The 23,899-nt window shown below is 44.8% G+C and overlaps 1 protein-coding gene across 1 annotated transcript in view; it reads left to right on the top strand.

Moving 5' to 3' along the window:
• The window catches only part of LOC131420334 (coiled-coil domain-containing protein 162-like), a 42,251-nt gene that overhangs the window by 4,055 nt on the left and 14,297 nt on the right, over positions 1 to 23,899 (top strand). Inside the window, exons 4-9 of the mRNA XM_058566169.1 lie at positions 3,982 to 4,211; positions 5,141 to 5,279; positions 6,478 to 6,598; positions 15,645 to 15,754; positions 22,681 to 22,830; positions 23,685 to 23,738. Coding sequence (XP_058422152.1) covers positions 3,982 to 4,211; positions 5,141 to 5,279; positions 6,478 to 6,598; positions 15,645 to 15,754; positions 22,681 to 22,830; positions 23,685 to 23,738 — 804 coding nt within the window. The remainder of the gene's footprint in view (positions 1 to 3,981; positions 4,212 to 5,140; positions 5,280 to 6,477; positions 6,599 to 15,644; positions 15,755 to 22,680; positions 22,831 to 23,684; positions 23,739 to 23,899) is intronic.

Genomic DNA, 23,899 nt, shown 5'->3' with positions numbered 1-23,899 from the left:
TGTTCCTTGTCACTAAATCCCCTGGATACTTTTCAGTCCCCTTCCAACCTGACCCCTTGACAGCATTTGACACAGTGTGTCCTTCTTGAAGCCTCTCTGTCCTTGGCTTCCAGAGCACAACTTTCTCCTAGTTTTCCTCCGACATGGCTGGCCACGCCTTTTAGACTTCTCTGTAGACTCCCCTACCTTTTCCAATCCTGCACATGTTGTTTTTTGTGTTCTGTCCCACTTCTGCTATTACCAGGCTGCATTTTGACTTCCACGACTCTAGTCACTTTTGGCTGCATGGGCCCCTTCCTCCATAAAAAGACATTAAAAGTTATAGTGTACAACCATGTTAATATAAAAATATATTAATATAACATATTAAAGCACTTTATTCAACCTAAATGTTCTTTTTTTATGATTTTAAGAGAAATTAAAACATTTTATGGGCCCTAGGCACTGTGCCTTCTGTGTCTAATCAAGTTGGCCCTGAATACTATTAATACGACTATAAGCTATGATTGAGATCTGTTCAGAGTGCTTTATTTATTGTTAATTTCTTTAATCCTCACAATAATTCCATGAGGTAGGTACTTTCATTATTCTCATTCTACAGATAAGAATACTGAGGCTCAGGCCGGCTCCGTGGCTTAGCGGTTAAGTGCGCGCGCTCCGCTACTGGCGCCCCGGGTTCGGATCCTGGGCGCACACCAACGCACCGCTTGTCTGGCCATGCTGAGGCTGCATCCCACATACAGCAACTAGAAGGATGTGCAACTATGACATACAGCTATCTACTGGGGCTTTGGGGGAAAAAAGGAGGAGGATTGGCGGTAGATGTTAGCTCAGAGCCAGTATTCCTCAGCAAAAAAAGAGGAGGGTTAGCATGGATGTTAGCTCAGGGCTGATCTTCCTCACAAAAAAAAAAAAAAAAAAAGAATACTGAGGCTGAGAAAGGTTAAGTGATGTGCCCAAAGTCACATGCCTAGTGAAGAGAGAAACCCAGATTCCAACCTAACAGTCTGGCCCGGGAGCCCCCTCAGACTCTTCTCTACTATGTGGCTCCACTCCTCACCCTCTCCCTAGGCGAATCCATCTACTTTTATAACTTTGATGACTTTACATGCGATGACTCCAAAATCTACATGTCCAGCCCAAATCTCAAGCCATCAGATTCATACATTCAGCTGCCTTGTTCCATCTCAGAGACAGTCTGTTCCAAACTGAGCTCATTCTACTGCCCCAAAACTTGCTCTTCCTTCCATACTCCCTGTCAGTTAACCACCGTCTGCTCAGTCGCCCAAGCCAAAAAATCTGGACACCCATCTTGGACTTCTCTCTATCATACCCCATAATTAGACAAGTTTTACTATCCTATTATTTTAATATCTCTCAAGTTTGTCTACTTTTCTCCATCCTCCCTCACTACCCCCCCTCCACCAGTCCAAATCATCATCATCTCCTAATGCTGGGCTATGATCATAACCTCCAATTGGACTCCCTCTATTCACTCTTGCCTCCTTCCAGTCCATTCACTGGGATAATATTTTTAAATGCAAACCTGATTATGTCACTTCTCTGCTATAACCCTTCAATGACTTCCAAATGCCCTGAGAATAGAGTCCAGGTGCCTTAACCAGACCTTCATGACTTGACTCCTGCCAGTATTTCTACCCTCAACTTCTTTCATTTGTCAAATCCACCTTGCTTTCTCTCCTCAGTATCTTCATGCAGGCTGGTATCTCTGGTGGAACACTTCCTTCTCCTCCCGCTCTCTACTTCACCATCTTATTAACTCCTCCTTTTCCTCCAGGTTTCAACTTCTAAACCATTCTTTTGGAAGCTTTTTCTGATCTTCCACCTCAGAGCTGATGTCTCTCTGTGCCAATTAGGGAGAACCTGCTATAAGTCACAGGTTGTCCCACTAGCCATGACTTAAATTAGAGAAGTGTGTTAATCTTTCAAAACACGTCTAGAAGGAGGCACTTCAGGTTGGTGTGGTCACTCAGGTTGGTGCAGGCACCCAGCTCTACCATCCTGCGTGTGTCAGCAAAATGTCTCCCTCATCCTTGTAAGATGACAACAGGAGCAAAAAAGGTTTCTCCTTCAGGGGCTTTACCTTTTATCAAGGAGGAAAGTCTTTTCCGGAAACTTTCCAATAGACTTTCCTTGTGTCTCACTGGTTAAAACTGAGTCACAAGTCCACTCCAGGCCAATTAGTGGAAAAGGAACTGTGTTTAGATGTGCAATCTAAATTCCACAACAGAATTAGATGCTTCACCCAGAGGGACCATTTGCAAAGCTGGGTATAGACCAAGTAGTGCTAAGATCCAGAGGCATGAGGGGCCCTTTGCTCCCTCTGTCGACCGTTTTCTGGCCCTGTTCCTGATGGATTCTCATCTTTCTCTGACACTCGCATCCTCACCACCTTGTTCTTGATCCTGTCTCTGTTCCTTCTCCCATCCTTTAAAACACTTAGGAAGAGAAGACCTCGCTTAATATGAATATATTAACAAGGTAAGTTTGCTTTAAGATTATTATTTATTTTAATTAGTTTTATTTTATGATTTGTTTATTTACGAGTATTTAAATGTTCATAGACAGTAGGAAGTAGTGGAATTTATGCTGCCCATGAGTTAGGACTCAGAGTTTCCTGTCACAGCTGTACCATCAGTTCTGTGATCTCATAGACTTCAGTCTCTAACACTCCAAAGTGACGGTGATGGATTAGCTCAGGGCCTTTAAAACGGTGGTCCCAGGAACCCTGGGTTCCTCAGAGGCACCTTGGGGCTTTTAGAGCGAAGAGGGCCAACTACGTGGCCTATGGGCTGCCCCTTCCCTGTCACCATGCTTGGCCTTGGTCTGTTGGATATTTTGGGCCACTGGGTAAGGTTTCATTTGATGAAAGGTTTCTGAGGATAAAATAAATCTGGAAATGCATGGATTAGCTGATTGTTGAGGGGCAGGCTACAAGGTTGAGGGGTTGCCCACTGACTTCTGGAGCTTGCTTACCCCTGGATGTTGCTTGCCAACTCTTCCTCTGACCAACCCTCTTTCTGGCAGCCACACCCTGCTTTAGATATGTTAATAGCACTGATCTAGGATCCAGTTACACCAGGTGGTTGTTTTTCTTCTTCCTAGCCAGGAACTTTGAGTGTCTAAGGTGCTGTCACCTGAGGCCCTTCTTGTCATAACGTCATGATCCAGATTTGCCATCTTCCTCTACAAAGGAAAACTCCTTTTCCTGTGACTGAGATGCTGTCACCAGGCTGAGGGCCTGGACCCAGGTCCCTGTTCTGTCTGTCACTCTTTGGGTGACCCCAGCCCGCACACCACTGGCTGCAGGACAGCAGGGACTTAAAAACCCTGTCGCTTCCAAATCCTCCAGGGCTCATAGCAGCCCCTCAACAAACACCTCTTTAAGGACAGCACCAATGAATGAATGAATGAATGAACAAATCATAATTTTAAAGTAAAATTGCCTATGGAATAATACATTCAAAGTAAGAGACATGTTCTCTGCCTAACTTTTAAAGGATGGGAGAAGGAACAGGAGATAAGACAAACTTAAGTTTACATTTCCTTACCTATAAAATGGGTAAAATCCCCAGTTTAAGGTTGTATTATAGCTCTACCATGATGGAGGGTTAAATCTCGAGTGTGTTGAAGAGCACTTTCCAGAATTCAGAGGCTAAAGCTGAAAGGCTCAATTTTTCAAAGGCAGATAAAATGTTAGTACCCAAGTAAAGAGTTTTAAAAATGAGTGGTTCAAGACTCAAGCAGAAAGCTGAAGTGGAGACATTTCTCTCCCTTCTGTATACCGTCTGTTCAGGAAGATGCTTACCCTCTCTAAGCTCTACATGTGCTGCAGGCCTGTAAACCACTCCTCCTGGGGAGAAAGTCATTCCCCAAAGACTTCATTCTGCGTGGGCTGCATGTAAAAGGTTATCCTGTTGGTCCATGATCAAAAAATAAGGATTTCTGTAATGCTTTCAGCCAGATTTGCCCAGAGTGCCAGGATTCAGAAGTCACTTCCACAGCAGCCCAAAGGCCTCCGAGCTGCTGAGGGGCCCGTGCCAGGCAGTGAAGTCCCTTGCTTTGCTGAGATCACTTTTGGTACTGTGGAAGCAGCTGGAAGTGCTAAAGGAGCACTGGGGCCAACTCAAGCTGCGAGGCCAGGACATCAATTCTGTCTCTCTCCACAAACAGTTCTCGGAGCTCTACGGGTGAGTGGGGCTGAAGTGGAAATTCATGTGAACGAGCGGAACCCGGGGTTTGGTGAATTCCTGCACCTCGCTCTGCGGGTGAGATTTCGTCCGTGAATCCTGGTACACCCAGCCCCACTGAGCCCAGAGGAAGCTGGGCAATGTGTCTCCCCAAACAATGCTTTACAGGGAAAGCGGGGTTCTACTGATGTCAGGGACAGCGCTGATTCCACTAAGCAACACTGTATATCATTTACCCAGAGTTCTGTCCCTGGGAACTTGTGCTTCTGAAGTGTCCCCATGGCGCTGACTCGGAGCATTTAGCTCCTGGGATTCCAGCGAGCACTGGGTGGGGAGACGCTGCTGCTGTGAACTTCACTCCACTCTCTGCCCCATTAGACCCAAGTGCTGAGTCTCTGAGAGCTTCGTGCATTGCAGCCAGGGGTGTAATAGGGTACGGAATGAGGTCTAAGGTCTGCGAGATGGTGGGGTGTTTTCGCAGCTTCAAGCCCTGGCTGGGATGACTTAGCTGGCAGGAAAGACACATTGTCTCCACCATGTGTCTGTTACCAAGCAAGCATTCACTAAGCACCCACCCACCGTCCTGAACCTTATTGATCACAAGACAGTTCACTTTGGTGGCATAGTCCAAATTGTCTTATCTTGTGAGTTATGACAGTCAGCTTTCCTGGTAACCAGAGAATAAGAAGCCTTGTCAATATTTTGAAAAATGAAGACTGAAATTAAATGTACCCAATGGGAAAAGGCCTCCAGATTGAATATTGACTAAGGGAGTGGCAACTGTGCTGAATTTAGATGTCATGTCTGTGATGGGTTGGCAGGTTTACACATGATGACAGGAAACAGAGCATGAATGAAAATAATTGTCAGAGAATCTGAATGAGAAAAAATACATTTGTTTGCTAATTTCTGTCTTTCTTCCTTAATAGAACTGACATTCTCTACCCCAGCATGAAAGCTATAGCTAGGCGGATGGGGAAAGAAGATGAATTTGAAGGACTTATAATAAGTGGTCAGACTATTCTTCCCCCCAAAGGAGCTTCAGAAATTGAAATAAAAACTCAGCAGGTATGCAAGAGCTATTTTGAACTTGGCCTTGAAAATTTGCTTTATGGCATTAGTTATAAAACTACAGATATACCCAAGTGGTGTTTTTTCTAAGTTAAGTAGAAATCAAAGGTTTGTAAATCATTGAACAGGTTTGGAGGGAACTAAGTATTCAAAGGCGTGTGGGGCTTTGATTAAGCAAGTAACTACCCTTAATGTCTCACTATTATAAGTCTAGATTTTCATATTTTGATTTTCCTCAAATTAGGGTGCATCACCACAAAAAGGACTGTGATGGAAAACATAACCAGTATCTTAAACATAACCTAGCATCTTACACATAAAATCCAGCACACAAGTATCCCCCTCAACACACACACCCATGGAAATGGAATATTTAATATGGCTCTTGTGATTGTTTTTCTGAGAAAAAGACAACACAATCTAGGCACCAGCCCATCTGGTGCGTGTTAGATGATCCATGTGAAGAGTTTGTTTCCCTGAGTGTTTGTTCACCTTGGTCCTGGGACACGAGCTCCACGTGGCTGCGCTTATTCTAACAGGTGACAGAGCCTCAAGCTGTTGGAGTGTCACTGCAGAGATGTGTGTCCACTGAGCATCGAGGCGAATTCAGCCCCCCACCCCAACACACACACACACACCCCAGTCCCAAGCCCATTGCTTACTCTTCTGAACCCTGGTTCCTCTCTAGCAGTTGGAGTCCTCCAACAGGGAGAAACGTGGGCTCTGCAAGCATAGTGGGTAGAGTAAGGGCTCATGGTTATTGGCACAGTTTTCTCTCGGTCGTGTATGGATTTTTAAATCTTCTCATGAAATCCTCTTTGGTATCTAAATCAAGTTTCAGACCTGAGGACTTTCTTACAATAACAGCTCATGAAATTCCTGGCCACATTTAGAGATACCAAAACACCTGAGGTCATCTCAGACATTGAGCACTTTACAATTAGCAGAACTTGGTAAAAAGAGTTATATATTATCAATCAGGATGTAGGCCAGGAAGAAAAGATGTTGGTCTCCAAAGAGCTGTATCTACCCCCGCAGGAGTGCCTGGGAGCCCAAGAAAGGAACCCTGTCTTCTTCCCCCAGAGAGAGTAACTGAAGGACAGGACCTAGCCCAAGGGCCTTATGCAGGAATTTGACTTAGGATTCCAGGGTATGAACTGAATGTGGAGAGTGACTTTCAAACTGCTTGCTCTAGCTTCAGAAACTTCTGGAAAATCTTGAAATTCATATGATCCAGGAAGTATTAAGAAAAGTTAACAGAGAGATAACACTGGTTGTATCAGAAAAGTCCAAGGAGCAGAGTACTCTCCCTACAGGTAAAGTATGTTTATTTTATTACTTCACAAAATAACATTTATTGTTTTTTCCTAATTATAGAAGCAATCCATGTATCCATATTCATGGTAAAAAACACCACAATGCCCAGAAAATCATATAAGAATTACTTTTTAACACCTTGGCCCAGAGAGAAGTACTATTAACACTTTGATATATTTCTTTCCACTTAATTAAATAGAAAACATTTGTTAACTTCAGTCTCGACTTTGCTGATTAACTCATAACTGAAACAAAGTTGAAATGTGGGAAACACATAAAGCTTTTCTTATTGGTAATATATATAAGTATATATAAATATATATTACACACCTGTATGTCAAAATCTTACAAATACATATATTTGGGGTGAGAAGACAATCAAAATTTTCCTTTCATCTGAGGTCTAAAGTCAGGGTCGCCTCAGGGGCATGTGACCAGTGCACTCACGTAGGACTCAAGGGCGCTTGGGGTTGAATGCTTTGTAAGTGCCGTATTGAAACTTGTAATTTGAACTTGGAATTTGTGTTTCGTAAGTGGAATCCAGTGAGTCAATGAGGCATGCACCAAGGGCTTGGAGCCTTGGCTCACACACAGACCTGCGTCCTGCTGCCTCCCCGCCTTGCCAGAAGGGGTTTTCAGTTACCTGCACCCTGCTCTCTGGCACTCTGGGCACCCCTAACGTCCCCCTCACCATCCCCACCCAGCAATCACTGCCACCCTCCACCCCAGTGGGAGCCTGAGCACAGTGAGGGTCTGGGTGGGGCTCCTGTCTTGGCAGCATCTCAGGGACTGCAGGCTGGCAGCACTGCGGTGTGTTTGATGGGTGACTCAGTGGGGGCAAGCCTGTTGCCCATCCCCAGCTACCTAGAATATCCCAGGACAGACGTTGCAATACCTCTGGGGGTTGCCTGTCCACAGTGGGTTGGGGCAGTGGGCCCATGGGAAGGGGAGACACCCGGCTCCGCTTCTCCACCCCTGGCCAGGGCTTGGGGCCTCAGTCCGGTAGCTGATGGGTGCACTCATGCACCTAGCACAGGGCAGGACCCCTGAGTGCCTGTGAGGGTTGCACTTGCCCTGCAAGCATTCCCATGCCCTGGGAGTGCAACATTAAAAACAAATAAAAACACCATGACAGGTCAAGAGAGAGACTGCAGAAGAAAGGAAAACACGTTATATTTTGGAAACTATAACGGCACTTTCCCCCTGCTTTTTGAACAAGAAGCACTGCATATTTATTTTGCACGAGGTGCCATAGATTATGTAGCTGCTCCTGTCTGAACTACAGCGTCTACTCCTAACTCCTTCTGAACCCACAACTTGAGCTACAGAGGAATTGTCTGACTAGCAAAATAAATTAGGTTTTCCTTTTGAGACCAAGTCCACAGATATGGTACTGTTAATTAATAACCTCTGTCCTCACCTAGGACATTGTCATTTTATCAGTGCTTCCAGTCACTGAATTCTGTAAACAGGGATTGGGATAAGGCTGTGCAGTGAGAGGGCCAGCCAGTCCCCAGCTGGCCACCTCTGAATGTCACCAGAGAGCTGAGTGTGGTTGAGCTCCAATTACAGAACATTGAACGAGACACAAAACGCCTGTTGTTTGTGCTGTGTTTGCTGCATCCGGGTGGCGGCCCCCTTCCGAGTCCTTGGAGAAAATCCACAAGCACGCAGCAGGTGCAACCATCTGCACGTTTCAGGGCTGCGGTTCTTATGAGACACCCCGGTGGGGGCTGGGGGAGGAAGCGTCTTTGCTTCGCGGCTGTGCTGTGTGCTGTCTTGTGCAGGGTGCTTGTCAGCTGTGCTTGGAAGGGACCTTCAGTAAGGGGCGGGGGGAGTCAGGCAGAGGGGAGGGGTAGAGTTCTTTTTAATGGGGTAAGGTTGATGTTACCAAATCTTACTTTGGCTAGAGTATACTGACCAATTTTAAACTCTTGTTCAGATTCTGTACTCATAAGACTTGTAAAATCAATGCCAGTAGTGAGGGTGTTTTGTTATTGTTGGGTTTGGGTTCGGGTCTGTTCCACACAACTCAGTGTGGAGGCCTGGTCTCCTCCTGTACTGTTCCCCCAGTGCACGTGATGGAGTCCCCACTGTGCGCAGGGTGCTTTTATGTACATATCTTCAGTTTAGTCTTCCTGAGACCTCTGTGGGCTGCGTGCCTTCGAAGAAGGCGATAAAACCTTGGAGTCCCCACCCACCTACCGCTCATCTCAGCAGTAAGAAGCAGCCATAGTGGATGGGGCTTCCAACAGGGGCCACTTCTTCATGCAGAGACTACCCTTTGTGGCCAAGGTTAGCTTGGGGCTGGGGGGTTTTCCAAAGGGAGTTGGGAATAGAGAGCACTGAGAACCGGGGGACATCACAGGCTCTTATCCTTCCCTCGTGGTCTCCTCTCTCCCTGTTGGCCGACTCCAGTGTCTACATTTATACCTGCCATTTATACCTACATTTATACCTGAGAGGGGATCCTCAGTACTCCTCCCCTCTACCTCCCTCCCTCCTTCCCAGCTTCTCTGGGGACTTAATCTTTTTGTACAGCTTCTGAATGAGTTTCCAGTTCGTCAGTGAGCATCTGAAAGTGTGGCAGCCACAGGTGGTCCGGTGCTACCTTTTGGTAGCTGAACTGGTGCTCCCCTGAGAACTTTCAAAAGTGGCCGCAGAAATCCTGGTTCAGCCTCAGGGCTTGCCTTATCAGAGATTCAGGCTCCACTGCTTCAGAAAGGCTCTGCCATTCCCCATCTTTGACATTTTGGTGTTGAAGCAATTTTTAATTGATTTTCTAAATTTCTCTGAGCAATTATAAGGCCAGCAGTCTCCAAAGTGGTGTGCATACATCCCAGCGGTGTGGGAAGAAAATATTAGAACTTCTAAATAGATTAAGTCCATGTGTAAGAAGTCACATGTCACACTCCATACTGAGGTGTCCTGAAGGGACCATGGGGAGGCAATCCACAAGTGAACAATAAGAAATAGTAGAGGTGACACTTCTAATGTGTGAAGATAAACACATGCTTATCTTCGGCCACATTATGAGGTTAAAAAAAGTAACCTAATCACACCTGATAAGAAGTCAGACAAAAAATTTGAAAAAGTCAAGGAGACTGTTGGGAATGTGGATTGAGATCCATTCTCACCACTGATGAGCCTCACCCTATGTACATCGTTCTTTGCAACATTAGGCATGATAGTATCGTAGGTAGTTGCAAATAGATAGACATACATACATTAAAAGAGAGTGAACCGAAATGTTTTGCTTGAGGGAAGCACAGTCAAAACACTTAGGAGAGACTGGTCCAGGCCAGCATTTCCCCAGCAAGGAGCCTGGAACACGAATTCCTCACCATGTTAATGCAGGAGGTCTCCCAACCACCTTTCACTACCAGCCTCATGGATTACCTGAAGCTTTCCCTTCCTGTGGTGACACAAGCCAGCACAGCACTCACTAATCCCAGTCTTTGGGTTGCGTGTGTTTACCTAGTATCATTGACCATTGTTTGCTCCAAACCTGTTCATGCCGGTTTTGCCTGTCATTGTGTTTGAGTAATTTAATTAAGTATTATGTAAACCAATGAAATAGGAGTACAAAAAGAAAGAGATCTGTTCTATAAAAACTAAGTTGAAATAGATAAACTGTGGGACATCCAAACAATGGAATATTATTCAGTGCTAAAAAGAAATGAGCTATCAAACCATGAAAAGACATGGAGGAAGCTTAAATGCATATACTAAGAAGCCAACCTGAAAAGGCTACATACTACATGATACCAATGAATATATGACATTCAAGAAAAGGCAAAACTATGGAGACAGTAAAAAGATCAGTGGTTGCCAGGGGTTTAGAGAGGAGAGAAGCATGAACAGGCAGAGCACAGAGGATTCTTAGGGTGGTGAAGCTATTCTGTATGACATTGCAGTGGACACATGCAGTTTGACACATGACATTTGTCAAACCCATAGTGTCACCAAGAGTGGACTGTAATGTAAACTATGGACTTTGGATGACAATGATGTGTCAGTGTAGATTCATCAGTTGTAACAGATGTACCACACTGGGGTGGGATGTTGATAGTGCGACAGGCTGTGTGTTGGGGATGAGGAGGCAGGGGATACATGGGAACTTTCTGTACTGTCTGCTCGATTTTTCTGTGAACCTAAAACTGCTCTAAAAACAAGAAACAAAAAATGACGCATTTGGATTGTTTCATGGTCTTTTAAGTTTTCTCTCTATAAAAAAAAGAAACAAACCAAAAACACACACATACTAGAAATTGTAGACCATGCACTATGTATTATGGTTTATAGAAGAAAAATGGTACAGAACTCCAGTGAGTGGGTACACACCAAGAAAAGGCCTAGGGTCTATGTTAGAAGATTGGAAAATGTTTGTATATTTGTACATTTTTTAAGTCAAATAAAATGTTTACAATAGTGCATGTCATTGTTTAAGCATTCTCTGGTTTAACAAACTTTTGAGTAACCAAACAACTCTTAGTTTTGATTGCATTGGATAGGAGGATTTCTACTGTGTTTTGCAGGGGTTGGGAGAGAAGGGTTTTGTTTGTTTTTTATCAAAATAAGTTTAGGAAAGTTGGGGTAAATAACGTTAAAAAGATTCCTTTACTCTAGACCTTCTCAGAGCATTTACTATCCCTACTGTGCATTGTAAATCGCCAGGAGAGAGATAGAGTATGAAATGTTCCTTAAATTTATTTGACCACAGAACCCTTTTCTCCTCTTGGGAACATCTATCATCAACTCAAGGAACTAGTGTTCTGGGGAGCAGAAACGCAGGAGTACAAAATACATACATATGCTTGAAGCAATAAGGTTTTCAACCTACTCACTTTTAGGGGGCCCCCTGGCTGGTTGGAAGAACAACCTTGATTGGCAGTTGTGTGCCTTCAAGTTTCAATTCTGCCTTGGCTTAGGACCCAGGGGCCACTCAGGCACAGAGTGCTCGTGGTTGTGTTAGAGAAATAAAATGCTACCAAACCAGGATGCCCTTCCTAGAGGGAGGAGGCTGCATGGGGGGCAGGGAGGAGGTGTTCAGCAAGGGAGAGAGGGGAAGTGCTTTGGCCACCAGGAAGTCAAAGTTTCCTCCAGTCAAACAGAGGTAGAGGGAAGAACAAAATCCCAATTTAACCCCAGTGTGCTGTCTCCCTCCCACTCCCACGCTTCTGTCAAAAACTGCTTCGTCTCATAGAAACCATGACCACACACACACTGAAAATAAGACGCATTTGGAGACCACTGACTCCACTCGGCCAGGAATGACTTCTTTTGGATGAATTCTACTCTCCTTGGCTCCCCCTGACTCCTGTCTACAGGTGCAGATGCGTGTCTGAACTTGAACTCATGATGAAGAAACATGCTGGGAAGATTTCCCAGCACTCTGGTAAAATAATTCCCCTTCAGCTGAGCCCAGAGCTAAAACCCAAACCAGCTCTGTGGGCATTTGCCAGGTCATGGTCCCCAAACCAGAAGTGTGTGACAGATGTGGTGCCTCGCCAGACTTATCTGTGAGCCAGAGATGTGCCACAAAAAGTACCCTGGAAAAAGTATCCAATTTCTTATCACAAAATTTCTGAATACATGTCAGCTCTGTCTTGTCAAAGCTTACACTTATAAAAGCCTTAAATATCTTAAGCGTGATCTTCTAGGCACATTAACTCTTTTGGATTTTCCACTTCAACTGAGCTAGGACAGAGGTGATATGTCTACTTGCCTTTATTATCCTAAAGGAAAAGCAAAATCAGATTTATATCTTTATGATGGAAAGTAGCCAATTGTAGAAGAAATGCGGAATTCCATTTTCAAAAACAAGACCCCCCCAATAAATAATATAGTAAGTGCAAATACCAGGAGCCCCTGCTCTGTCATATGGATGTTTCTGGGAGGGAGGATTGTGCTGGGCGCTTCCTCTGTGTGCACTGAGTCTTCCGTCAGAAAAACGAAAGTATGAGTAAGAGATCTCATCTGAAATTAGAAACAGCTCGGAGCAGGGAGGGGCCCTGTGGGTGCTCTCACTGATGGCCAGCACCCCCTCCACAGAAGGGAGTGGGGCCGGGCTTGGCTCCCACCTCTGACTCGGCAGGTCTCTCTCTGTTTCAAGACTTCCCTGGGGCCACGCACAAGGAAGTAGGCTCTACCCAACATAATTAACACACACGTGTGCTTTTGTCCTTCCATATGGAAGTTAAGGAGTGTTGACATACTTCCATGCTTCCATTCCAGCACTGTCATATTATCTTAAAATTTGGTTTTATTTTTTAACAGATAATACATTTACCTGGTTCAAAACTCAAAATGATATAAAAATATAAAAAAATGTATATTTAGAAGTCTTGTTGCTACCTTCGACCTCCTTCTGCCAAACCTATGTAACCACTTTTATTAGTTTTTTTATATACCCTTTCAGTGCTTCTTTATACAAGTACTAACTGATTCTTTCAGTCAGTGCCTATTCACTGAGCACCTACTATATTCTAGGCTACTATATTATAAGCACTGTTTGGGGGAGGCGTTCTCGTGGTCATGGAGCAAAAATCCTTATTCTCGTGGCGTTTACCATCTAGAAAGGATAGACAGACAATAATCAATAAACATAAAAAATAAGAAAATAGTGGAGTAGGGAGGATGGTGGTGTGGAGGTTTGAAGGGGGACACATTGCAATTTCAAACAGGGTGGTGAGGATGGACTTCACTGAGAAAGTGACATTTTGAGCAAAGTTTGAAAGAAGGTGAGGGAGTTAGCTATGTGGGAATCTGGGGGAACAGCATTCCAGACAGAAGAACAGCCCATACAAGGCCCTAAGCAGAGCATGCCTATCATACTTACGGAACAGCAAAGACCCGAATGTGGCTGGAGTGGAGAGAGTGAGGGAAGTCAGAGAGAAAGAGTGAAAGGACAGATGAGGCAGGGCCTTGCGAGGCCGCCAGTGTTTACTCTGAATGTAACAGGGAGCCTGTCCCAGATTGTGAGTGACGTGAGCTGACACATATTTTAGTAGAATCTCTCTGGCTGCTGCATTCAGAATGGACAGTGAAGGAAGAAAGGGTGGGAGAAGGGAGAGGCTGGTTTGGAGGCTATTGCAATAGTCCAAGCAAGAGAAGATGGCGGCTCAAAGAAGGCTGGGAGCAGTGGAATTAAGTGGTCAGATTCTGGGCATATTTTTGATCCATTAGTCACTAATGGATTGGGTATTGGGGTATGGGAAAAAGAGAAGAGTCCATGATAACTCCAAGATTTTTTGACCTGAGCAATTGGGAAAATAGAATTGCCATCAGCTGAGATGGCAAGTTAGGGAGGCAAGATCAAGAATTTAATTATGTGCAAGTGTAGTGTGAAATGCCTTTTAGAGATCCAAGAAGAGATGCCAATTGGGCATAAGATCTAAATTTGAGGGTTGTCCGCGTGTGGATGGTATTTAGCCATGAGACGAGATGAAATAGCCAAGGGGGTGTATAGATAGAAAAAAGGAGGTGGATCAAGGGTTGAGTCTCAAGACACTCTCATGTTAAGAGCTGGGGGTCGGGAGGGGAAAAGGAGAACCAGCAAAAGATGCCTAGAAGGAACACACAGTGAGGCAGAGGCAAACTAGGACAGAGTGGTATCCTAATGTCTAGTGATGGAAGTTTCTCAAGCAGGAGGAAGTGAGAAATTGTGTGAAATGTTGCTGATAGTCAAGTAAAACCACTGGCTTTGGCCTTGTTGAGGTCACTGGTGTTTATGACGAAATCAGTTTCAGTGGACTGGTGGAGGTGAAAGCTGGGTGAACGGGTTTAAGAAGGATTTTGAGAGAAGTCACAGACAGGAAGTGTAGACATCTCTTCCTGCGAGTTTTGCTAAAAAGGGGGCAAAGAAGGGAGTCAATAGCTGACAGAGGAAGTGGGGTCAAGAGAAAGATTTTTATGAGGTGGGAGAAATAGTGTGTGCTATTGTGAATGATCCAGGAGAGAGGGGAGAAGTGATGATACTGAACAATGCCAAATTTGGGGGGCAATGACCTTGAGTAGGCTTGAGGGAATATCCTCCCCCTTTATTATATTTATCATATCTTTCTTTTTTTATTATTTTGTTGAGTTCACGTTGGTTTATAACATTGTGTAAATTTCAGGTGTACATTATTATATTTCAGCTTCTGTTTGGACTGCATCGTGTTCACTACCAAAAATCTAATTGCCATCCATCACCATACATACGTGCCCCTTTACCCTTTTCGCCCTCCCCCACCCCTTCCTCTCTGGTAACCACCATATCTTGCTTATAAATGATAATATTTTATATCCGCTGTTCTACACCATGAATTTTTCATTTAATCTATGGTTCTTTTCATATCAGTACATGGAGAAGTTCCTCTAGTTTTTTACAGCTGCATACTATTCCATTGGAAGTGGATGTGTTGTTTCCAGACTTTCACTGTCCTAAGCAATGCTACTCTGAATAACTGTGTATATGCTTCATCTCACATATGTCAGCCCTGCTGCTGTTTCAATTCAGGAGCTCAAGTTCATAGTCTGTCAGCTCTCAACATTTCTAATCTGACTCTTTCTTCTCTCATTTGGATTTCCTCCCCTTTTTTATTAACTGTATATTCAAATTAATTTTGCCTTATGACACCAGGAATGTACTAACACACATAAATATAATAGCTCTTCATTTATTTCTGACGGTTGTGTTAGGCCAAAATAATTGTTCCCAGATACACATACAGACTTAATGAAAATAGATGTCATGTAGGATCAATAATAACAGTTGACTCGAGATTTTAGTTATGGTAACAGAATATTGTTCACAGGACATCAGAGGTGCTTTTCCTAATCTTTTCATTAGGAATCTTGTTAGAGATCTTTCTTATTCCCATGTTCTGGAGGATCCTGTGTCCTCACCGACCTCCTCCCTCCCCGCCTCACCCATTAGTTTTTGTGTATTTGGAAATGACACTTGTTTTCAGTGTTATGTCTCAGAGAGTTGCCATTTTATAGCCATTAACGGTTGTTCAATGTTTCATGATACTAGTGTTGGTATGTTTCTCCCCCCAGACCTTTGGAAACACCAAGTCATGAAAGAAAACTTTTCAGTTATTAGACCACAAATAGTTGAAAAATTTATACAGAGATTAATGGAAAATTACCAGGATGGCGGACTAGAGGTATGTACTGAAAATTAGTCATTCTGGAGTGTTTTTTTTTTTTAACATAACCCCAAACAAGGAAGAATTTCCCGTTACCACATTGCCTAATGCTTCCCTTACTCCCGTAGAATGAAGATATGAATACTGAGGCTGAACTCGAAGTAGTAATCACTTGTTACCATTGTAATTTTGGAAAAATTTCTAACAAAGATGGGAGAGTAATTAGAATATGCATGTTTGCTGATTTCAGATCTGGCCAATTTTTTAAAGTAAACTTGGAGTTTGTTCATGAAGGAGTTATTTTTAGCAACATTTCCTGTTGATTTTTTAGTATAGAAAATTTAAAACAGAGAAACCAAAATAGCCTATAATACCACTATTAATACAACATTTTTAAAATGTACAATATGAAAAAAATACCTAACAGCTCAGACAGGCAACAGTTGCACCCCTCGTCCACTTCCCCATCCCCAGTTTCTTCTCCACAAAGGAAACCAGTATCAACAGTGTTTTTGTGTATACATATTTGAATCCATAACAACTCTCTTTAAATATATTTAACAATAATATATACTTAATACATACAACATGCATACACATAGTCCTTGGAGTTTTGAACCGTTTACTCTTGACAGAAAGTGCCTTTCTAAATCAAAAGAATCTGCTGAAAAAGCAGGATAAGAGAGTGTATGTGGATATTTGGCCGTAACAGAGCTTTTAGGATCATGAACAAATTAAGCATAAGTGCATTAGGTAGATATGAATCCAGTTTCCTTCAAAATTCAAACATTTAAAAAAAAACCTGACTTAGCAAAATGTGCTCAATTTTTTTAAAACAATGTTTTCTCCAAATTTATATTTTTCTAAGCTCTTCAAATATTCCTCATAATTTTATAATAAACACTTCTGTCCTTAATTATGAGGTAGAGAATTCACAAGGTTGGTTGGGGATAAATTTCTCTTCACACTTTGATGATTTATACGTATTTGCTGTAAGTTTTCAATTATATCCAAATGTGGTACTGTGCATTCTGATGAGGGGGTGAAGTGGTTCCTTTTGGGTCTCTGCAGCTCAGGGGTTCTCAACCAGAGGTGATTAGGGTAGGGCATGCTCAGAAAATTGTTTGAATCAAAAAATTTTGTGTCTCTTCTTAAAAAGGAAGGAAATTCTGACTCATGCTTCATCATGGATGAACCTTGGAGACATTATGCTAAGTGAAATAAGCCAGTCACAAAAGGACAAGTGCTACATGATTCCACTTATATGAGGTCCCTAAAGTAGTCAAATTCATAGAGACAGAAACTAGAATGGTGGTTGCCAGGGGCTGTGGGGAGAGGGGATGGGGAGTTGTTGTTTAATGGGTACAGAGTGTCAGTTTTGCAAGATGAAAAGAGTTCTAGAGATTGATCGCACAGCGGTGTGAATGTACTGAATGCCACTGAACTATACACTTAAAAATGGCTAAAAAGGTAAATTTTATGTTATGTATGTTTTACCACAATAAAAACAAATAAAAAGTTTGTGGCTCAAGATCTTCTCATCCCCTATCTGTATACTTCACCCCAACACTGAAGGCAGGATCTCCTGGGAAAGAAATGTGGGTATTAGTAGACAGGGCAAACCCATATCCGATACAACTGACACTCAGGGCACACTGCAGAGGTTGGCATCAGCCAGCTGGTGTCTTGGAATAACAGGACCTGAGGATGTTAGGTCCCGCCAAAGTCTGTGCCTGGTGGCTTCTAGCCTCTTCTGGATCATCTGCAGTGACAGGGAACTCACTCTCTTCAACCTGGCCCCCCATTCCTGGCAGCTCTTGTTTCAGGCAGCTCTTACTGAGCTGGATTTGGACTCCGCACCATCTCCACCCGGGATCCTCGTTCTGTCCCTGGGACACCACAGATGGTTCTGACCCCTCACAAAGGGCCTTTAGATACTGAGGGCAGGTCAGTCAGAGAAGCTTAGTGAGCGCCACTGGTAGCATGTGCGAAGCCTCCGTAAAATTACAATGAACAAACCCAAATAGGTGCCCCTCTGGGTGGTGGGTTACAAACCGTTACCCCTCCCTCCAGATGGGTACAGGACAGGCCCTAAGCCCTGTGCTCCACTCTGGGCCCCTCCAGACGGACCAGGTTCTTTGGGCACCATCTTTCAGTGGCCAGAAGCCCATCATTGTACTGTCCCCCAGCCTACGTTCCCCATTTGTCCACAAGGACAACATGAGAAACCTTCTCAGAGGTCCTATTGAAATCCGGATACACTGCATCTGCAGAATTTCCTGAGGAAAAGGGTTAATCTGACCTGAACTTTCTTGAAACCATTTTGGCTCCTAGTGATCTTTGCCTCCTTCCCCAAATTCTAGAAAACCAGGCTTTCACAATCAGTTCTAACATCTTGCCCAAATTTTACACCAAACACAGTGGACTGAAGGTAGAGACTGATCTTTATTGCAAATCAGAACTACAGTTGTCTATTTTGTGGATTCCAGAACCATTTCCCTTCATATGCCAAGAGTCATTCACTCATCCAGCAAGTGTTTATAGATCTCCTATTTTTTTTTGCAGGCACTTTATTAGAGATATAAAGGCAAAAGGTACAGTCCCTCCCTCAAAGAGCTTATGGAAACAGGTGAACCAGCAGTGTTAGGAAAAGGCACTTCGCATTAAGTGCTTTGATAGAGGCACACACAGGGTGCTATGTGAGCTCAGAGAAGAGGGACACAATTCAGCTAGGGAGTGGGGCAGGAAGTAGTCAAGGAAGACTTCCTGGAGAAGGTGTTGTTTGGGCCAAGTCTTGAAGCACAAGTAGGAGTCGGCCAGATGAGGAGAGGACGGGGAGGGAAGGCAGAGCAATCCAGGAAAGGAGGATAGCAGAGTTCAGAGAGGGATATTGGAAAGGTGGGCAGGGCCAGATACTGAATGGCCCTGTGTGCAATCCTGAGGAGTTTGGATTTCATCCCAGAGTCAGTGGGAAGTCACTGAAGCATTTTGTCAGCAGAGGTGGGTTTTAGAAACATCATTAAAACATTTTGTGTGTGCCTGATGGTAGATGAATGGTTATGAGGGACTCCGAGACGAAGCAAACCACAGAAGCACAATTTGCTCCCAGCAGGGCTAGACTTTTGCCATAAGAAGGCCTGGCACCTGCCATGCTTCACCCCAGGCTGGCTCTCCAGCAGACCCATGAGGCAATCTGGTGCTCTTTCAGCCAGCGCCGCCCATCACAGTTCCGGTTTAAGTGTAGGTGAAGGAATCAGCGCACAGGGGGCACTGGGCCAGCGGTCTTCACTCTGTGGTTCTCATGGAACCCAGGGGTCTGCCTTGGAGGGGAAGTTGGCAGGTGAAGCCCCTTCTTGCTGCATTTTGACACAGAGCTGACATTTAGTGACCTAGAAAGGTAGGGTGGGTTGCAGAACAGCTTTTAGGAAACAAATTGCTCTGAGACCTCAAAGAAGGATTGTGCCAACAGAAGCCACAGGGGCTGTAGTGCCACAACAGACGCTGCTCAGGTGGCTCCAAACGCTGCCACTGGATGGCCCAGTACACGGTCTGCAGGACAAAAGATCACCTGGAGAGAGGGACTGCTGGGAGCTTGGGAGTCTCCCTGCACCTCTCCGTCACCCCTCAGTCACAACTTCTCTCTGCCCCACCTCAGACATGCTCCCCATTCCATATGCCCATTGTAGATGCTCTGGCTGGGCTCTTTACCCACTCTCCCTGCCTTCACGCTCACCAGCTATGTGCCATCCCCTTGAGCTGATCTTTCAGCCCAACCTCCTGAGGCCTCAGCAGAGCCACTGAGGTAAGGAAGCAACACAGCTTCTCTGGCCTCTGGAGATGCTCAAGGGGAGTCCTGGCCGTTCCCACTTTTTTGGTGTAACAGAGACTCACCCAAGGGCTCCTCATCCTTGCTGGGTAAAGTATCATGCCGGCTAAGAGGGGATGGCAGAGGGCCACTGTGCTTCAAGTCTGCGTTTCTGTTGGTTTGTGATCCTGTGTCTGTAGTGGCTATGGTGGCAGTAGTTTGAGAAGCGTTTGCCCTGCTGCTCTTGCTCTTGGAGGCTCTCTTGGCACGCTTGGGTCTGGGCACTGCTGTCCAGGACAGTGAGGGGTGAGTCACTGTGGCTGACTCCAAGCACTGGGCCCGGGCCACCTGGATAAGGTCACTGGCCACACCTTGCTGGCCTCCAGTGTGGTCTCATGACTTCTCAAGGCTTCAGGCTTTCATCATACTCAGTCCGGGAAGTGTTTCCTTTGTCATTACTAAATTCACGCAGCCTTGGCCTTTTCACCATAAAGAAGTCAAGGTTCCAGGGGATGGAATCTTGGTTCCCTTTGCCTAGGTGTCAGCAGCTAGCTCTGGCTGTCCTCCTCACTTTCCAGGGGCTGGATGGACTGCCCTCACCCTCAGAGTGTGCATGTGGGAGGCTGAGCGCCTTCCTGTGCCTGCCTGGTTCCTGCTCGTAACATCCCCCGTGAGCAGAGGTTTTCCTCTGCTGTCTCCATTCTGCATATCTTGAGTGCTTTCTGCCAACTGGCTACGGTTAATGACCTTTATAAAAGCTTTACTATCTTTTAATTAGTATATACATTTTATTTATACATATATTTTTATATATAATTATTTTAATTATGGATATATTTTATGATTATATTAGAAAATAGAAATATGATTGTTAGAAAATACATTCATAATCTTACCCTCATTGATAACCACTATTATTATTTTGGTGTATTTCGTTCTAAACATTATAATTTTTTTTAAACATGCACTTTTTTTTTAACAAAATAAGATTATTCTATATGCCCTTTTGTTATAGTGCACTTTTTTCACTTGACTATATATTATAAACATGTTTTCTTGTCAATAAACATATGTCCACAGCATAATTTTGGTGGCTGTTTAGTATTTCACCGTCTAGGTGGGTGAGATGGATTCTACCTGTTTTCCATTATTAGATTGTTTCCATTTTTCTTCTCTGTTGGAAATGCTGCTATAAGGACCATCTGTTGACATATATATATATATATTTTTTGTGTGTGAGGAAGATCAGCCCTGAGCTAACATCCATGCCAATCCTCCTCTTTTTGGTGAGGAAGACTGGCCCTGAGCTAACATCCGTGCCAATCTTCCTCCGCTTTATGTGGGACACCGCCACAGTATGGCCTGACAAGTGGTGCATTGGTGCACGCCCCGGATCCAAACCCGGGCCGCCAGCAGCGGAGCGCGCGCACTTAACAGCTGTGCTATGGGGCCGGTCCCTGTTGACATATATTTTTGTGTATAACTTTTATTATTCTCTAAAGATAAATTCCTAGAAAAGGAGGTACTGGATCAAAGGGCATGAACATTTTTAATCTTTTCACAGACAGTGCTAGTCTGCCCTCCAAAATTCCGCACTGATTTCCCCTCCCATCAGCAGTGGTGAGCCGGCCATTCTCCTCACTCCATCAGTACTGGATTTTGTCACTATCTGCCATCTCTGCTAGTTTGCCTCAATAACTTGCCCTGGCAAAATCTGTCTAGGCTTTCTCTGGAGGTCAGTAGGGGCACTGAGGTTGCACTAATAGGACAGTGTCCTGAGCCTCACTGGGACAATGGAACCAGGGCCATGGGAACAACCCCAGGCTGGGAGGACAGCCTAGCTTCTGCAGCAGACTGCTGGTGAGGCTGGAGCTGCCTGACCCTGGAAGTGTCACAGATAAAGCTCATGGAAGCGTGCAGGCTGAATCTTGGAGTGGGTCCCCTAAGACCCCCAGATATGCGCACAGACACACTCATTGATACACATAGAGGGACACACACATAGAGACCTATACAGACACGCACAGATAGAAACATACACAGAGAAATACAGACACACAGAGAGACACACATATACATACACTAATGCATACAGACAAACACACAGACATATTCACAAATGCACACAGACACACTCACTGCTGTACACACACAAGCACTCGCATGAACGTGGAGGTCCTAGTCAGGTAGATCTGTCCCATCTTTCACATATTGGCTCTCATTTCTCTCCAGAGCCTAAATCTAAGCCTGCTTTAGAGGGGTGGACTTTTCTTCTGTTCCTTAAAGGCCACCTCTGCAAAAAGGGTTCCCAATCTCCTAGAGAAATGGAGGGAATGGGACTGCCCAGAGTGAGCAGTCTGGCCCTTTGACCAGAGCAAGAGGGACCCCTGCCCGATGCCCTCTGGCTCTCCTCCAGCCCCACCCATCCCCACAGGGTGAGATATCCCTGTGGCCAAGGGGTCGTGTCCACTCAGATCCCTGGCCTCCCTTCTAGACCGTGCTCCAGGTACCCAGGACCCTGGAATTCCCTGAGCCCGGGGCCTCTTCCCCAGATCACCCTCCCCAGAGGGAGAGTCGGACCTCACCACCAGTGTGCACACCGTGGCCTGAGGCATGGTCAAGGGCAGCTGTGTGGGGGTGTGAACGGCTGGGGTGTCTGCTTACATGCGTGCGAGGGTCCTCCACATGATGTGAGGCCAGAGGTGGGAAGAGAAGGTCATACTGTAAACTAGGGGTTGGGGACCAGCTCTCCCCAAGTCACCACATTTCACCATAGAACTCAGAGTAGTCCAAGAATGATAAATTTAAACGTAGCCTTCTAAGTGATTTTGAAAGTCTGTTTTTCAAAGTAGAAGAATTAAACATTTTCATTTTAATAATTTCTTAGTTTGATTTATAGCCTTTAAATATTTGGGATGCTGAGACCTGTGGTATGTGGGCCTCCATTTGTACTCTTATTCCTGGTCCTGCAAATGCTAAGAGCAGACTTGAAAGAGAAGCTTGCAAGGCAAGAGCCGATGTTTTTCTATGGAGGAGAAATGGAAGTGAGTCTGTGAGGCAAGGCAATGTATGCCATGAGCCCTGGTATGGTGAGGCTGCCCTGGTGGAGCTGCTGTGAATGATGCCCCTTCCTTTTCAGATCACTTTCAGGAAAGACCACCTTGAGGCTTGCCTCCTTTCCCTGGGTTGTGATGTGATGGCAAGAGAACGCAGCAACTTCGAGAGCTACTCCATGTGTTATGAGCATGTGTTGGAGCATGCTAGGCAGAAGCTCTTCCAGAAGGAGCAAGTATGTTCCCAGAGAGACAAGAACTGCGTTGGGGAAGGTGTGGGTAGGCAGGCTCAGGAGTCACTCTGAAGAGGAATGGGGGGAGGTGTTCTTATGCAAGAATTGAGAGTGAATGGTACTCCCCCAATTTCTCTTCTCATTGGCTCATTTGCTTGGGTTCTGGTATTCTCAGCAGCAAAGGTGATGGCCTCAGCAACACTGGGTTGTGTGCTTAGGAGGCGTCTAGTGGGGAATATAAGAGGTCAGTGACAAAGGAGCTGGTCCCCCAGGGCAGATGCACAGCTGACCTTCCCACCCTCAGCAAATACAAGGCACCTTGTGCTGTTCCTGATCTAGCAAGGAAGCCAGGATCCTTGAGTCGACTCTGTCTTCAGGATGCACATCATGGGTCTGTCTCCCTGAGGAGACTTCCATAAAATGAGATCCCACTGGTGGGCTCCAAGAGTCACTTCTCCTGTCCTAGATTACATACAGTTTTGAAATGGATTGCATCAGAGGTTCAGTGTAATTTTAGTTTGTACCTAAGAAAAGTGTTAAAAGTCTGAAAAAAATCAAATGAATCATTAAAATATCAAAAAATGAGTCTTGACTTCACCCCCCATTTGGCTTATCTCCATAGCTGAGTCCTCTGCATGAGTGTGAGTACCTGGAAGTTGGTGCTGTCTTTTGATGCTGTGTTGGGCATCCTAAAGTCCAATGGGGCAAGAAGGGCAGTCTTGGCTCCAGGTGGGGCCCAAGAATCTCAAAATGAAGCTCCAAAAATGGGAGGTGTCTGGAGCATGTTGTCCTGAATTGAGCCGCAGTTGGAAGAATAAATGTTTGAGTTTGGTTGTACACTGCTTTCTTCTCTTCAGGAATTAGAGGTTTTACGAAGAGGGCAGAGTCCACCTGAAGACAATGCTGGTCAGGTAGGTCCGCTATTACTAGAAAGCTTCTCTTCTCCATTTCCCAAATCTACATTCTCAGCAGTAGCCAGACATGGCACTCCTGGTGTCATTTTCTTGTGCACCATCAGGGGAGGCCTGTAGAAGTCCTACCAATGAAGGTCCACTGCAGAAACCCTCCAGGA

The sequence above is a fragment of the Diceros bicornis genome, chromosome 23, assembly GCF_020826845.1.
Source record: "Diceros bicornis minor isolate mBicDic1 chromosome 23, mDicBic1.mat.cur, whole genome shotgun sequence".
In the NCBI taxonomy this organism is placed as follows: Eukaryota; Metazoa; Chordata; class Mammalia; order Perissodactyla; family Rhinocerotidae; genus Diceros; species Diceros bicornis.
The sequence above is the reverse complement of the archived record's forward strand: the minus strand, read 5'-3'. Positions and strand labels throughout refer to the sequence as shown.